General features: G+C 39.1%; 1 protein-coding gene across 1 annotated transcript in view; it reads right to left on the minus strand.

Moving 5' to 3' along the window:
- LOC106891811 (3-hydroxymethyl-3-methylglutaryl-CoA lyase, cytoplasmic-like) overlaps nt 1-17,455 on the minus strand; it is a 65,801-nt gene that overhangs the window by 4,612 nt on the left and 43,734 nt on the right. Inside the window, exon 8 of the mRNA XM_014948586.1 lies at nt 4,044-4,169. Coding sequence (XP_014804072.1) covers nt 4,044-4,169 — 126 coding nt within the window. The remainder of the gene's footprint in view (nt 1-4,043; nt 4,170-17,455) is intronic.

Raw genomic sequence — 17,455 nt, forward strand, 5'->3', positions numbered from 1 at the left:
AATAGTCACAGCTTCCAGTTGTTTGGGAGGTTCTACACTTTGAGGGTGATTTCTTACCCTAACAGCAGCAGACCGAATACTCTAGCAATATCTTTCAAACTCAAAAGAATCTGGGATAAAGAACTGGCATAACAACTTGAAGAACTTGGAGGAAAAATATAGTGTCTACATATCTGCTGTACTTACCACTCAATGCTAAAAAACTTCATGCTTATAAGTATCCCATTTGCAGCTCAGGAAAATGTAGGAAACACACTTGTATTGGGAATTGAGTTCAGTGAGAAACAGGATCCTGTATTCTCTTGAATAAATATAATCTCCATCTTGAAGAAGTCCTTTTAAGCAAAATTACAATTTACATTGCTAGCACAACGGAGCAAAAAATTGCAGCTGCTTGATTTGCTTGTGCTAAAAAAATGTACCTCAAGCAATCAACTGCTTTTTAGCCAACATAAAATACATATCAGTGCTGCCTGATTGCTAAAATGGAATCAGATCATTGATCAAAGAGGAAAAAGTACTACATTATTAGCCTCCTGGATTATTCATGTATAGGAGAAGTTCTAGAGTTGGATGGTATGAGTGATGTAGTACTTGCTCCAAAGATTGGAATTTAGAAGCCAGAAAAGTTCTGTAGAAGGGATGCAATTTGACTTTGAACTACCAATACACAGAGCAGTCACATAAAATGGAGAGAAGAGTTTCACTCGGCATTAAAGAATATAAGATGTATTGCACCAGAAATACACTTTAATAGCACTTATGGATTTCTGCACTAAAGTTCAGACCAACTTTGCCTTTTTCATTCTTGGAATTGGACAAAAATGTTAATGCCAATGGAAATTAATTCATAGAAATGTAATAAAAAACATTTTTGAAAAAAAAAAAAAGGTTCAAAGTTTCCAATCAGCTCTAATATATAGCACCACCTAAAACATGTTGTTCAAATACACCCTTTCTGTCTCATTTTAATACAGTTATAACAAGGGTGATTTCAGCTCATTCTGTTTATGCTTTATTGGTCATTATTTAGGCTTAGTTTGTAGAGTGCTATAGCACATAACAAAATCCCCACAAAATCTTAGAGCATCTGTGCTTCTTTACTAGGAAGAAACAAGAAACACACCACCATAGACATACTTGGTAGTTAGATTATGGAAGACAGCAAAATAAAACTCCCAAAGCTATACAAAATTCACATTTTCAGCGCTGTAACACTGCATAATGTGATATGTGTTGATAAGAAACGGATGTTCACAGTTTATACTCATTAAATGGAATACAAGCATCTCTGCCTTTTAAATCGTGTTTCTTATGTAAGTGTTGTGAACAAAAAAGGATTACCATGAGGGCACAAACCCCAGCATTCACAAGCACGACTCACAGACGGGGATGGGAAAAGAGTCGCGACAAGTGTTTGTAAGGTTGTCGAATCAAACTAGCATATGTCTTCAGACAGATTCTCAGAAATATACTTAAGTGTATTTGGTAACCACTCCAGATATCCAGAATTAATCCTTGACACAAAGGAATGAAACTATGAAACACAAAGACAAGTACCTCCAATAGCAGATATGAACTTGGATAAGTGCCTTAAGTCAGAAAAGCATCTGCCAGAAGGCAAAGTCCTTTAACTCCCATTGACTTCAATTAATCAGTTCTCATTCAGCATTCATAAACACCAACTCTATTATCTCTCCAAATTTCAGTTTCAGTGTCAGTAATGTGAGGCTAACAGTACTTAGTTGCTTCTCAGAAAGGCTTATTGTTTGCCAAGCGCTTTGAAGACATCATAAGCCCAAGTACTATTACTGTAATTACATAGGAACCATACAGAAACTGGTTTTATAGAAAGCACATCTCCCTACAAGGTTTCATAAGCATTAATGATCTATGACACAATTATCTATCCATTACCGTGGTACAACCAATAAATCTCTTTGTAGATGGGCTCTGCTAGAAAACTATTTCACATTTAGCCTGCTAGAGATTCATTTCACGCGTCACTTCTTGATTACATGTTCTGAAGAACAGTATAGAACAAGCATCAATTATTATTCTGATGTATCTAGTCAATCTGAACTTAATAATGTACACTTAAATACTCCCCATCCTTTGGTTGACGCCTTAAGTGACTTCAGTCAACAATGAAAGTTTTAGTGCATAGCTGAGAGGAACATAAGAACTCGCTACTTGCAAATGGATAGCATTAGTAATTATAATTTCATTTTGTGCCATTATACAAAAGGGGATATATTAATAGATTTTTACAATAATTATTTTACAGAATTGGCCATGGTACCAAAACCAGCCAGCACTACAAAGACCAAAGCTCAAATATTAAGGTAATAATTTTGAGGCTCCGTGTCTCTTATCCAGTAAACCACTCTTTTATTAATGGGCCAGCAAAGGGTCAAGGAGCAAATCTCGTGTTTTGCTATTGCAAAATCTAATATTTTTTTTTTTAAAAAAAGGGATAACTATATGTTTGATGGCGAGATTCTTATCTCCATGGGATTTGGTATCAACCTTTAGGACAAGCTAGATTCCTGCTTGGGCACCAGGTCAATAACAGGTATATTTAATTTAATCAGGCTACTTTTATTGAATTGATTCTTTTCATGATGAGTAAGTTGGAAAAGTCAATGGGTATTTTGCCTCAAGGGAAGACTATACTGAAAACCTAACTCTAAGGTGCACAGCAATGTAAAGTGAAATGCGTGATTTCTCCTCCTTATTCCAAAGAACTGTATTGTTTCAAAAGAATAAACACCTTCTTCATGAAAAAAGCTACCCCAAAGCACATATGAACAGTTCAAAATAGGGTCCACTTGTACAATGGCCACTTGTGATTGAACCTTTTCTAAAAGGTATCTGACATCTACCCAAAACTGCCTAAAAAGCATATGAAGCAGATAAAGATTACAGTGAACTCTGAGAGGTACTAAATATGCTTTAATAGTGCTCAGGGGATGTACAATTCAGAAACAAGTTCCATGATCCTTTTATGTCAAGGAACTCTGTCGGCATGTATGCAACACTCCACTGCAACCTACAGACACGTGATAAGCTCCCCAAGAACTCAGATCTTTGTACTTCAGGCATCAGGCTTTCCCATTTCCTTCTGCAGTAGTTTAAATAAAAACCACGCGCGGTGCAGTTTTGGCAGTTCTCTAGATGTTCTCCTTTGAGCTTGACTCTCAAAGTCTGTGTCTAAGTTAAAGTCACTGCATTGCTTGAGTTGGTACAAACTCATTTCGCCACCTTTCCAGAACAATGATCATCAACAGAAACACCAAAGAGCACACGCTTTGGAGAACGCAACATTACTTGGTTCCCAGAATAGAGAATAATTAAGGTGCCAACCAAGCCAGGGATACGAGTGCTCTTGAAGTGTAGATGCTCGCTGGTAAGGCTCATTAAAGTGCAGCTCAGTGCAGATAAGCTGCTTTGCTCTCTCTTCCAAGAACAGGGCTGGAAACAAAAATGACTGTGAAGCCTGCTAGCCAGTAACCAGTTCTGTGTAATTTTGAAATATATTAAGTGGATACCTGACAAACAGCAATGTCCTGTCTCTTGGGCTCCAAACACCACATTTTTTTTTCTACTTTGAAGCCAGAAAAAATTGACAACAAATTAATAAGCACTATGAAACACATCCAAAGCTCTGTGAAAAAAGCTGAGGTACACTCAGTCTTCCCACTGAAGAGCTGACCAACCTTCTGGAGTATCATCTACAGCAGTGATTTTTTTGTGGCTACTGAGGCAGAGCAATGACTCAAAGCAGTTGCTACTGAGCTCCTCATAGCTCCAGGTAGGGAGAGGGAACTTATTAAAATTGCTGTCAAATACAAAAAACATTTCCATTGTAAATTGTTAGTGAACACACCATCATTGTTATGTGTCAAGCCATGTTAAAGCACTATTTTTGTTCCAAATATTTCATTGAAAGCAGAAGTAACTGTCAGGTACGCATCGTATGTTTTCTAGAAATATATTTTTGTTTTCCTTGAAGTTGTAAGCAGAAAGTAAAAATATCTTACTGTATTGATTCCCAGACCATTAAGCATGTATATCACATCCTCTGTGGCTACGTTTCCAGTAGCACCTTTTGCATAGGGACAACCACCCAGTCCTGCAACCGATGAATCTACTACAGCAACTCCCATCTGGAAGATAGCAACACAGAAATCCAACATCAGCACAGAGTATTATTTATTCATGCATAGCAGGCTATACATGTTAGTTACGATGGATAAAATACACATTTCTCCACAAATGGATGTGATTCTCGGAGGAAATTCCTTATAATGGCGTTAGTCTGACATCTTTATAAGGTAAGACTCTTCAAACACAGGATGTGAAACAGAGAACTAACGGTCCATTACATGTGATTTTGGCAGATAAGATGATTGCCGTTTCAGAGCCAAACAGAGTTTTATGTCTTTTCTCTCTTTATCTCTCTGCATGTTAAGTACCCTGCATCTATTCCTGCAAAGGCTTACATGCAACCAAACACAATCAAGGCATTCATTCAAATGTGTGATTTTAAGCATATGTCTAAATCTTGCAATTTGGAAGCCTTACTATCAGCATCTGATTTATGCGTCAGCCAAATGATTTTGGGACATCTACTCTCTAAAATGTGCTTTATATTAATGGCTATTCTTCCACAAAGAACTTCCCTTCTAGCATTTTCTCTCTTCTCATTTCCTCTTCTTTCGTCTTTATTAGATGTCATGAAACCACCATGGAAATAATTTTTGTACTTGCTTTAGAGGAAGACTACAAAGTATTTTCACCCAAAGTGAACACCACAATGTATGGAGGAATTAAACTTTGGCAGATCTGTTAAAGACTTCATGAGTTTAAATCAACAGGAAATAAAAGTTTAAAGGACTTTATCCTGGTGAGTCTGACCCATTGTTTATTGTATTCACCGGTCTAGAAGAAAACACAACCCCCAAAATAGCAAATTTCACACCCTAGCACAATCCTGGAGCAGCATTTAAAAGCCTAGTTTTTAAGACACTTGGAATAACTGAATAGCTTGGATACCGCAGAAGTTCTCCATAGATATACGTTCCGATCTTTGACTATTTTTTAAGGGAGGATTTGTTGTACAGTGTTAAGCTTTCTCATTTAGATTAAGACTTGAAAAAACAGCCAGCTGCCATACAGTAATAATTCTTTGATTTTTATTTTCTTCTGACTGCATCCAAGCTCCTTCTCTCTCCTGATCCTCTCTCAGCATACTCATGATAAAGAATAGTAAACAAGTTACCAAGTCTGCCCAAGAGATAATATTAAATTTCCTATGGGATAAAGCCTATCCTGGGAGATTAGTCAGGGAGAGAAAGGAACCAAGCCTGTGATTTCCACTGACTTTAGTGAGCTCTTGCACCCTCTTCTTTCTATGATTAGATTTTAAAATAAAGCTGAAATTGGGTAGCATTTGTTTCTGTTTTCAAACATTAGGTACGTGATCCAGGACACTAGGTCTCCCTGGCTAGAGACAGCTCTTCAGACTTTGCCTTGAAGAAGATCAGATGCTTCTGGAGGCATTCAGGCTCTAGAGATAATCAGAAGCAGGCAATGATATTAGGCAGAGAGGTCATCAGAGCTTCAAAGAAACCAGCTTCCTCTCTACCTTAAGCACATTAGAGGTTTCTCCTCCCCCTAGTGCTAATTCAGGCAGACATACGCCAAAGTTTAGAAGTCAGGCAGACTGAATCAGGGTGCAAGCACAGCTCAAATTCCTGTGCAGAGGTAAGTTTTCAGTACTTCAACTTTGACTTTGGGTCCGGAGAGATTCAGAGGTTAAACCATGCCTGTTCTTCACAGTCCCAAATCAGTAAGATCAGCTTAGAGGCCTGACTCCAGAGAGAGGTGATTTCTGTTGCTCTCCTTCTGAGGGACCTCCCTGTTCCTGGAGAATAAGCTGGGAGCCTGAGCTTCTCCTTCACCACCAACTAGCTGGCAAGGTAGGCAAAAGATGATGTCCTGCACGTTGCAGTTGCCAAGTCCCCTTTCCGAATATACCCAACAGTGTTTTTTTTAGTTCTGAAATAAACTTCCCTAATGTTTTGTTGTATTTGCTTCTAGTTTTAGCAGTGCTTTCCATAGTTTTATCATTGGCCTTACAGAGTCTTTGAAGTTCCAACATTTCTGGAGGGCAATAATAAAGAGGAATCCAATGAAGCTTTGTCCCAGGTCCTATTCTCAGGCAGGGAAGAACATTATCTTGAGCTGGGTAGCTGCTCAAAGCCTGTAATAAAGACCTCAAAGGAGCCAAGGTGCATAACTGCGACAGGCAAGACAGTACTGTTTAATATTGCTCACACAATGAGACTCTCTAAGAAGGGATATTGTACTTTAAAGTACACTAATCTGTGAATTATGGAGTGAATCACCAAAGTACATGTTTCACATTTCAGTCACTTGTCACACACTTTGTTTGTGTAACCCACCGGTCAGCAAACGTGTTATACAACACATCTGTGTCCAATACACAGAGGATATGCGTTTATGATAGCTTTCAACTGGAAATTCTGTCTCTTTTTGCACTAGCTGCTAAGATTCATATATTTACTCTGGAAGTCATTGCTTCAAGCTCCACAGTGGTACCTGTTGGGCTTGCAAGTGTCCCTGCTTAAAGCCTCTTAATGGAAAGACTTAGGGTTACGGTGAAGGTCTGGGGAAGAGAAAAGGGAGAGTAACATGTAGAAGTGCTGTTGTGATACAATCATGCATCTCACTACCTTGCCCGCTGTTGAAGGCTGATTTTAAGATTTCCACCAGAAACGACTGTTTCAGGGATAAAATGGTAGAAGAAAGTGTCCCTCATGGAGTTTCCCCAGCTGTAAGCTTATGTCATAACTGCTAGAGCATTCTTCTTGACATATTTATTTTCAGTAAACTTTTACATGGGGATAAAAGCTATAGGCAAACAATGTGCTGAGGTACATCACAGCTGTTAAACTCCCAAGGAAGATCAACAGGCTCAGAACCAGCTTTTGTAGTGCATAAGCAGGGACCTTCTAACCCCAGAAAATTATCTCATGAAATGCTTGTTCATGTGCAAAAATGGGAAAAATATCAACTAAATTGTATCTGTGACAATTAAAGTGGCATCTGGAAACAGCCAGAAAAGTTTGCCAGCTGGAAGCTGGGGAGAACCTCCTCTTGTGGGGTGCCACCTGTATTACTATCAGTAGCCTGCTCCATTCCTTCACAGGGGTCTCACTGAGAAAAAACAAGAAATAATATACTGCCATCATTAAAAGAGTGTGTCTTGTAAAGGCATTGGATATATATACATATTAAGTTATTGATACTTCTACAAACACTTGTGATGCCACCACAGTTCTGCATTTGGAGTGCAAGTCTTGTAACACTGGGGTACACGTTGCTTATTATTGTTTGTTGAAAGTGTTTGTGAATACATGGAGAGGTACTGGATACCACAGCAATATAAAGGTAACATGACATACACATCTTTGGCTAAGCACATCCTAGTATTCTCAGGCAGCCTCCTCTAAGTTAATTCAAACTGCCTCCACTGGAAACAGGGGTGAGCTCAGTCATTTTAGCCTAACATACATGCAAGAGCATAAAAAATTATATCTTCTGCTGGGTAAGCAGTGGGAGCAGAGGAATCATAGAATCATAGAATTGTCTAGGTTGGAAGGGACCTTAAAGATCATCTAGTCCAACCATCAACCTAACTCTGACCCAAAAAAACCCAAACCAAACACAGCAAAACAAAACAAAAAACCACAACACAAAACAAAACACAAAAACATACCACTAAACCATATTCCTGAGGACCATATCAACCCTCAGGAATATGGTTTAGTGGTATGTTTTTGTGAAGGACCACAATAATTGCTCTGTCTTTTAAACCATCAACTCTTCTGGCTAAACAGAAAAAGGAGAAAGGCTAGTCACAGCTTTACACTGGTAACATCCTCGGTGTGGTGGCTTTCATCCTAGGAGAGTACACTTAAAGCATTACTTCCCAGAAGTACTGCATAAACATGTTTATATCCCTATAAATGTACCTGCATCAGGATGAATTTGCCATTTTGACATTCAGCCAGTTGTAGACAAGGTCTTGACACGGTGTGTAGAACACAGCAGCTCTGTCAGAGCTGGAGGTCACTCAGAGTCAGCTCTGCCTGACCTCCCAATCTGACATGTCTTCAAATCAGTGCTCTTAATATGCAATGAGCGGGTGTCTCTGCCTTTAAGATATGGTCCTTTAAAGTCTCTTCTCAACACTTCTGGTAAGATGTCTGCTGCAACAAACTGCTATTTCAGCAGCAGGATCAGCTGCATCTGTCTGCTTTTGCATGTGGTATGGGCAAATATAATGTGTTTTATGATTCTCGTGCAGAATCACCGCAGTTCATCTCCAGTGTGGCCCCATTCAAAAAGCCCTTAAATACTCCATACTCCAAGCTCCATTCTAACAGTGCTAAAAACAGATGTTGGAAAACATCCTTCAGCAGCACTACTAACTAATTTGGAGGTTAATATTACAGCCCAGCCTGTCCAAGCACAGAGTCTGAAATAGCACCTAATAAATAACTTCTCTGCGAGTTTGAGCAGCTATGAAGCTGGTTTGCTTTTGCAGTCATTAAAAGCAGAAGGGGCTCGAAAAGAAAAGTTAAAAATTGACATAATGTGTAAAACAAGGCTTCTTCCTTCATCACATGTCCAATACTTGTCAGGCTTTTACAAGAGATAATGAGTGTCAAGCCTTTCAGCAATGTGAGCTTGCAAAACATTCACTGTCAATATGAGATCTTTAAAAAGCCCACAGTCTCGTTGTCACTTTCTGACAGGCACTAAATTGTGCTGAGATTCATGAGAAGTTGCACCGCAGCCATTTCATAGGATACGTCCTAGATGAGCACTCACAGAGCTGCTTATGTATGGATGTCTGTGTGAGTGAACAATGACTTGGCTTCCAGGACAACTTCAGTGCTCCAATCTTTTTTGACACTTGTAGAGTTTTGATAATCACTAAATTCCTGACAGTGGTTCCTGAACACCTTCCAAACTTTAGCTTTGGCTGGCTTTAGCTAACTCTCTAGAGAAGGCAGAAGACTTTTTGCTCCCGTCCCATGCTATCTTCCTAATTCCCCAATGAGAGAGCAAGGAATTAAATTCATCACCTTTGTCAAACGGCCAGTTTTAACAGGAAACCATTATTGCCAGTGAATAATAAATGCTTCGTGTTTCTCAATTTGCTTGACTGCCTCCCCATAACTTCTTGTTGGGACAGTCATTCTCCTTCCTTACTGATCTTTAAACCTGGCTTCATCTGACAGAAGTTTAACTTTGTCCCTCTTAAAAATGGCAAGGTTGGCATCAGTAACTCCAGGAATTCATGAGGTATAAATCAGTAGCTAGAAACGAGGTGTCTCATAAATTAGGGTTTTTTTTTCAGCTATAAGATTTTGAAACCATAATATCGAGGATCCTGGGTATGGGTTAAACAGGAAAAGATTTGTTGTCTCACAAAGTTTAGGGGCCACAGCATCGTGAAGTTCTGTACCACAGTGCCTTAAAGATAGGTGCATGTAGCAAAGAATTGCTGGATTAGTTCAGTGTTTGTTCAAGGAAGGAAGAAGGAGGGGGGGGAAGAAGTAAAAGGAGGACCTACAAGTTAGGTTAAAGATTGTCCACGCAAAAGGCAGAACAAGACTAAGACTATTTAATCCTCCAGCCCTGTCAGTACCTAGCTGAAACTCTTGGTGTGATGCGGTGCTGTCACATTACTGCATCTCTCTGGCACAGTCTGCTACCCACCACTGCTTGGTATGCCATCAGGAAAAATGCCTTCTTCTGTGGAGACAGAGATAACCACAGAAATATAAACACCTACGCCAGCAGCGCTTTAAAAAGTGGCTGTGCCCACAGAGACCCTTCTGGGAGTTCCATTACCATCTGTCTAAAATCAGGGCTTGCCATCCCCCTTTATTTCAATCAAATAAATGTATATAAAGAAGTATTATTTTAGCACTTGAGCAAAAATTTCTACATATAAGGCAATAAAAACGGGACAACATCTCCCTGTGGAAGACTCTGCAAGTTAACTGCGTTTCCTTCCTGCTTCTTCTTCCCTCTACTCTTGCTAAAGATTAATGCATTACAAAACAACACTACTTTTCAGATTTAACTCCATCACTACTGACCACAGGGTGTCGAACACTCCTTTTCAGAGTTAACTCCATCACTACTGACCACAGGGTGTCACTGTTACATTAAAATCTATAATTTCCCAGTTCGTGTAGTTAGAAAATTAATACGTTCAGTGAAAAAAAAAAACCAATCCTTTTCTCCCGAAACATATTGAGATGCAAGCCATTTGTGGGCAGACATGCTGCATAAAATAGGTTAATACAGCATTCCTTTAACTTATTGCACACATCTTTTCATATTGCTACTGACACATTTATTATAAGCAAAGCTGGCAATGACATCTAGAGTTAAAGTTCCCTAACACTTTCCATCATAAGGCCCTACTTTCAGTTGTTTATTACTTTGTCAGCCTTTAACTGCTGGAGCTTATATTTTCCATGCCTTGTCTCTGCCTCAGGCTGGATTGTTTTGGAAAGTTTTAGTGAAAAACGGAGCTGGCCACTTCCGAGAACAAGTTTTGGGGAAGAAAAAAGCTTTGTTATGCTAATATTCAATAATTCTAACATAAGCTTCTTGGAGATATTCTTGTAGCTTTGCACTCTCAAATTTGGCACAGGAGGAATGCTGATTTGAAAAGAACACAGGATCTGGACTTAGTTATGAGCTTCGGAAAGTTCAGTGTCAGAAACTGCTCAGCCTGGTAGCTGAAATGCCCAAGGGTCAAGAGAGCAGCAGCTGACTGTGCTCTCTTCCTCAGCCTCAACAAAGGACTGTGAAGAAATTTCTCCAAAAATGAGTTGGAAAGATCTGTGTCTCTGGCTGCCAGTGCATCACCTGCACAAAAACCCTTTCACCGGTGGGCTCGAGCAGCTGAGGTCTGTGTGGTGGATCCAGTTCTTCAGAGAACCTTCACGGACATTCAGGGGGAATCAATGCCATTGCACATGAGACTAGTTTTGATATTTTTTGAAATGCTTGGAAAGTCCTAATAAAAATCCTACGCCATAATAAAATCAATATTGGGAAGTCACTATTAGTACTGCCTGCTCAGGCTCACTTTGCTCCTTTTTGAGTACACGCACTGTTTTACTTACAGGAGGCTCGGGTTTGCCAATACAGGGCTGTGCACAACTGGAGCTGCTCCCTTGCTCAGGACCACAAAAAAACCTGCAGGGGGAGCAGGAGACCTATTTGAAGGTCTTGTCGAAAGCCAGGAAGATGTGATGACCATCAGAGCAGCGAGTGACTTTCCAGTCTCCCTTCCTGCCCTCCCCAAGCAACCCAGGGCATTGCCAGATTGCCCAGTTCAGCTGTTGCTCATTTGAAGCACTCATTGCCCCAGATGCTCTCCAGCAGAAGTTGCTGCTCACAAGTCAACCTGTGGTGGTTTAACAGCTTGTCTGCTCGCTAAGCGTCGTGAAATAATCTGATCTAAAAATATGGGATATTCATTTCATGGATTTCAGTCCGGACACAGCATACGAGTAAAACAGGTAGAGCAGAGAAGATAATTGTCTTGGGATCTCGAGGGAAAGGAGGAACCAGAGAGAAAAGGCAAAGGGCAGCTCCAGGGTAAGCAGAGAGAGAATCATCTGGTCCAGAGATTCATCTGTTCCAGGCAGTCTGTGCCCTAGATGCAGCCAGGTGACAACCAGGTTATTCTCACATGCTACGTGCCAATGTAAATGAATAAAAATAAACCTGAAAATAAACAGAGGGCTTCGAATGGACAGGGAAGACAAAAAGATTACTTAACTCGATGGTAAAGTTACTGAGGGTTGCAGTGGGAGAGGAAAATTTTGCTGGGACTGGAGAAAATAAGTTTGGAACTGCTGACAGTGAAGATCCGATAAAGTAATAAAATCCACTCACTTTGCAAGGAAGGGCTCACAGAGGGTAAGCTGAGTAAAGGCATACCCACTAAAATAAAATGGCTGAACTATCAGAATGGCTGAATTACAGGACATCAGCTGAAGGACGGAATCACGGGTAAAAATCAATATTTGAGACATGAGCTGCAGAGAGCAAACTTCACTGTGAGTTACAATATTGAAAAAGGACAGAGGGCTGCTTCACAGAATCGGGGGAAGGCACTGATCTAGTATCTGAAGTGCATGTGGCAAACGTGGAACATGTGAATCCATCAATGAAAAATGGCAAATCTGACCTAAGCATCACAGTATCTGAAAAGCCTACTTTTTCCTACATTCAGGGAACACGTAACCTAGTTCATCTATCTCAGCTATCCATTTTATTGGCATCTATATCTTAGAAAGAAACCACAAATTCTTTGTTGTTCAGTCCTGGTTAGTTTCCGCCAACTCCCAACCCTTCTAGTTACTGATGACCAATTTCTCTTGAATCACTCCCCAGCTCAAGCTGGGTGGCCAAAACTGTTCCTGGAGGTATAACTTCCCTCATTTTGTATAAACAGAACACTTTCAGCGTGATGCTCCAGTGGCAGAGGACACTAGCTTGTACCAATGTGAGCAAACAAAATAGGTGGGTGGCAGAAAACATCTATTTTTAGAAAATAAATTTGTAGCAATGATGGCATTTATAAGAAAGCTGGAAAAGCAGAGCAGAACTATTTTCATTCCACAGTAGTATTATGGTATGTCAGCATCAGGGTACCTAAAGGAATGAAATTTAAAATCCCATCTGACTTCAATTCAGCCAGAGCCCTCACACAGCAGCACCTGACTCCCCTAGAGCCAGGAACATCACCCACCCACAAAACCCACTTTGTTTTGACTTTCATCCCCTGTATTATCTCTGAAATCACACCCACCTGCCACTCAGCAAAAATGGGGACCTCCCGCGTGTCCCTGGGGCTCATCTCCAGATGTGCTGTGGAGTCCTACAGAGGTATCAGCTCCTTGTCTGGGGCCGATCACCCACACAACATGTGTAGTCTTCACAGTCTGAAAACCCCCACTGGCTCCTTGGTGTGGAAGCTGTGGAAGCTCAGTGGACCAACATGGGTGGAGGGACTCCAACATCACACCAGGAATTCTAATGGGTTCTTCAGGTGTTTGACAATATATGCTAAGGTCAGACTCTTCTCTGTCTTCCTTTGAGTAGCTTTCTCCAAGAAAGACTCAAGGTGAGACCACAGTTTAAGTTGTGGGACACTAAGCTTGACACCAGTTAGTTCTAGTGCAAGGACATTTTCTTCTATACCTACTTCAGCCTCACCCTGTGCTTCCCATCCCAACTGCATAACAAGCTTCCACATTTAGAGTGAAAAGACATTTTCAGACAGTAGTGACTTTTAGTACTGTCCCCACTCACACCTTGCCAGCTAGAGCTGTTTCTCCTGGATGTGGTGATACACAAAGCAAGGGAGCAGTAAATATACTTTAATCCAAGTCTCCCTTGTCTCTGCCACGTACCAGAACATCTGCACAAGGTTTTAGCTACTATCCCAAACACAATGGCAGTAATGACATATTAAATGACCTGTTGCACGTTACAGTTTAAGCAGATGACCTACTATCTCATGCTTTCAAGGCTTTTCCTCTGATGTCAGTGCCTTTGCTTTCCAGAAAGTTGCTCAGGTTACTGTTGCTGCTATTATAACATCTTCCTTCCCATTACACCTATTTAACAGGAATCAAGCTAGGATATAGTCAAACGTTTCCCCTCCACCCCCTCAATAACCACCCGAGAAAGATTCAGCTGACTTAGAAATGGAGCAGATTCAGCAGTGGAGTCAAAAAAAATCTACACATGCAGCCAAACACAACTACATCCAGTATGTCAAGCAGTGGTACTGTCTTACCCAGGGCTCAGGTTTTTTCTTTACCTTCCTTCTAAATAAATGTCCCACTACTGGGTAACATGGGACACCCAGGCAGTGAACCCCAAAACTCCTGCCTATGGCTTTTTATTTGAGACCCAAACCGTGCTGTGCTTCACAAACACTTAGCAACATCTAAATGGAAGATCCTGCTGAAGCTTAAGTTTTCAGCTTCTTCAGAAACACCAAAATGGTTGTGGGTTCTGTATCATTATTACTATTAGTTCTAACCTGCAGTTGGAGTTAATACATTTGATTCCTCTTGCAGATCTCAATAACAATCAATGACATACCAGAATTCATTGATAAGCAGGCAGAGTGAAAAGGACCTGATTGTATCAGAGAACAAAAGTATGTTTTCATCTTTTTAACTGTTGTTACGATTTTCATCTTTTGGGGGAGAAGAAAAAAAAAAGCTCTGTTAAAAAAAAAGCTCTGTTAATTCTAAAGGCTTCTTATTTTGCAAAAGAAGATACTTGAAGTTTTCTACAGGAAATAACACATTTCCAACAGGGTAAGTGTGCTATAAATATATAATTTCCTACTCAGACTTGGAAATTTTTTTAACTTTCATGAAGTGTATAAAAGTGTTATCTTTATGCATAGTTCTAGTTGTTCAGATTAATATAGAATGTACTATATGGATGTGCAGAATTTTGAATTTTAGTTTAGTTTTTCCATAGTCCATGGTATCTTTTTCATTTTATATTAATATACAATATATGCTTCGTATTTACAATAACTAGTATATGCAGTTATTTTCTAAAGTGAGAGGTTCCTCATGTTATTTCTGGAGATACATCTCACAATAGAAATGAACTGGTCATCTTATCTCATGGTGAACAGAAATGTATCTCCACCATTCACTATCACTCTATATTGGATTTAAAGTCTAGGCCAAAAATAATTTGTACACTTAATGCTGTTAAATAAAACCTTCACTTTTTATTCAGCCTATTTTGAATCTCTCTTAATTCTGTTTTCACAATCCCCTGAGTGAAACAATACTTTATTCTATTTTAGTACGTAGGCTGTAAGGAAGCTCTGAGATTCTGCTCCTCAATATTCATTGACAAAACATACTCAGCATAAAGAAAAGCTGATAGCCAAGATGTATGGTAAACTACCCTTAGAAAAACCTCCTGGCATTTATTACATCATCTGGATTGCACAGGTGCATATCCATCTTCTCACATATTTGGAAAATAAGAACTGCATTCTCCATTCAAATGCTTTCAACTTATTTACAGCTAGATCTGGAGCCTTAATATTTATCATCGCAAAGTATAAAGCCAAATGTCCTTTTTCTTCAGGAGCACCAAAGATTAACAGATTAGAATGTTTTCCACATGTCCATTTTACTGTCAAGAGAATATTAAAGAAGTTTTCCAGCTTCCGCAGCTCAGCCAGATGTCAATGGATCCCACAGTGAAGCAAAATTGGCAGAGTAGCCTTCTCATGACCCCGGCATTGTTTTATCAAGGATCAGTTTAAAAGTATAAAGGGCCATTTCTTGCTGAGATCTGTAATGTTTTTCAGCCCTTTTCCCCTGCAATTACACAAAAGTGCTGACTTTGTTGAACTACTGATATGCAGTAGTATTTCTTATGACTTCTCTCACACTGTGCTGTAATTGCTGTTTGTGTTGGCCCAAGAAAAGTACCACGTCTTGTTTCCACTGTACATTTCCGGACTCTGGTTTCAGTAACATCAGTGTAGGATATTGTACTGGGCATATGTTTTGTTGTGTAAACATTGACTGGTAATTTACCCTGTCAGTCTCCACAGTATGGCCTCTAATTACCAGAGGTTGAGGGGCTTCAGATGGACATTTTATAAAATATTTACAGTAGTTTTACTGCTGCTTTTTCTTTTTTTTTTTTTCTTCACTGGTGTCTGTGTTCTGAAAATCATCGCAGGAGAAAAAATAAAACATCAAAAAACATAAAACAAAACCCAGCAATAAAAACAAATGTATTCATTCTTGCACACTTCATTCTGTAGAGGAACTAAAGACTAGGTTCCCAATTAGTTAGGCAAAAGTTGGGTCAATATTGCAGTAGCCATTATGGTATAATAAAGTATTAAATATTTCTGTTTTCTTTCAATTTGATTATTCCCTTTTACATCTTTTTAAAATTAGTATATTATTTCTATCAGTACTTTTTCTTCTCAAAATTCATTCTCACTCAAGAGCCCCTGAACTTGCAAACAGATATGCACATGCTTAATTTGAGTCAAGACTCAGACAAATGTATTTAACAAATGGGACCACTAAGGTCTTATTGGAAAATACAGCATCTACTGCAAAGATTCAGAACGAAGGAGCAACCTCCTTTTAAGAGCTCTGGAATATATATATATTTATATATTTTTAAATATATATATAAAAATATATTTAAGAGCTCTGGAATATATATTCATCTGTATAATTTCAAGGAAGCAGAACTTTCCATTTTGTGCTAAAATATAATGTCTTGAGTAGAATTCCAGGATGGAATTAAAGAGTTAATAACTACAGTAATGTGACCAAAGAAGATGCAATCAAATAGGGCATCTTTTCGTACATCATAGGCAGTGTGAATCTCTATTTCAAATAAAGTTTTCACCATGATTTTCATCATAATGCAGGAAACTTTAAAAAAAAAGTGTGACAGTTTCTCAGCTTCTACTATTCCATTATAACTGGATCAATTTCATAATATTCACCACATTACAGTATCCCCAAAATAATCTTCCCTTCCAATACATTGATTAACTAAATAGTAGCATTAAGGTGGGGAGCCACAAAATGTAATCTGTCATGCAATATTCTTTCCCTTATTCTGAATAAATTTCTTTAAAAAACAGTTGCAAATTCCTCATCCTATATGTCAGCCAACAGTAAAGAGAGAACACTTCTTTTGTTTAAAAAGGCATTCCACTTAGTGTCTTATCTTTTGCTACAGATGCACATTGTATTGCCTTGCTGAGACTACTTTTATTCTGTTTGTTCAGTTTATTCTTCAGAGGAAAAGATACTACATCTAATTAAAAATTTTTACCTATTGTTGCAACTCTGAGTGCAAGCAAAGTCTTACTGCTATGATCATGGATCAGAGAACAATCTTTTCTTCCATAATTGTTTACTTTATGCATTTGAAAGGACTCTGTGTTAAGCAAATCACATCATTTGCCTCTAACAATCTGTCACACCACATAGCACTTGCACTAAGCAACAAAGGAGAAAAAAATTAAATAAACAGGAAAATACACAAACTGGCAAAAATTATGGAGTGTATAAAACCATCATTCATTTATCTTTAAAAATGACCAAAAAGGTTTTATTTCTGAAAGCCTGGCTGTTTCAATTTGTGCTGTAATATTTCAAAAGAAAAAAAAAAAAAACAAACGACAAATGAATTGACCTGGGAGACTGGTTCAGTGTTGCTTCTGCACAGCACAGACAGCAAAGATGATTGTCATACTTTAAGCACTGCATCAGCTTTGGTTTCTGTCTTA

This window comes from Calidris pugnax, unplaced genomic scaffold, assembly GCF_001431845.1.
Source record: "Calidris pugnax isolate Ruff unplaced genomic scaffold, ASM143184v1 scaffold163, whole genome shotgun sequence".
Lineage (NCBI taxonomy): Eukaryota > Metazoa > Chordata > Aves > Charadriiformes > Scolopacidae > Calidris > Calidris pugnax.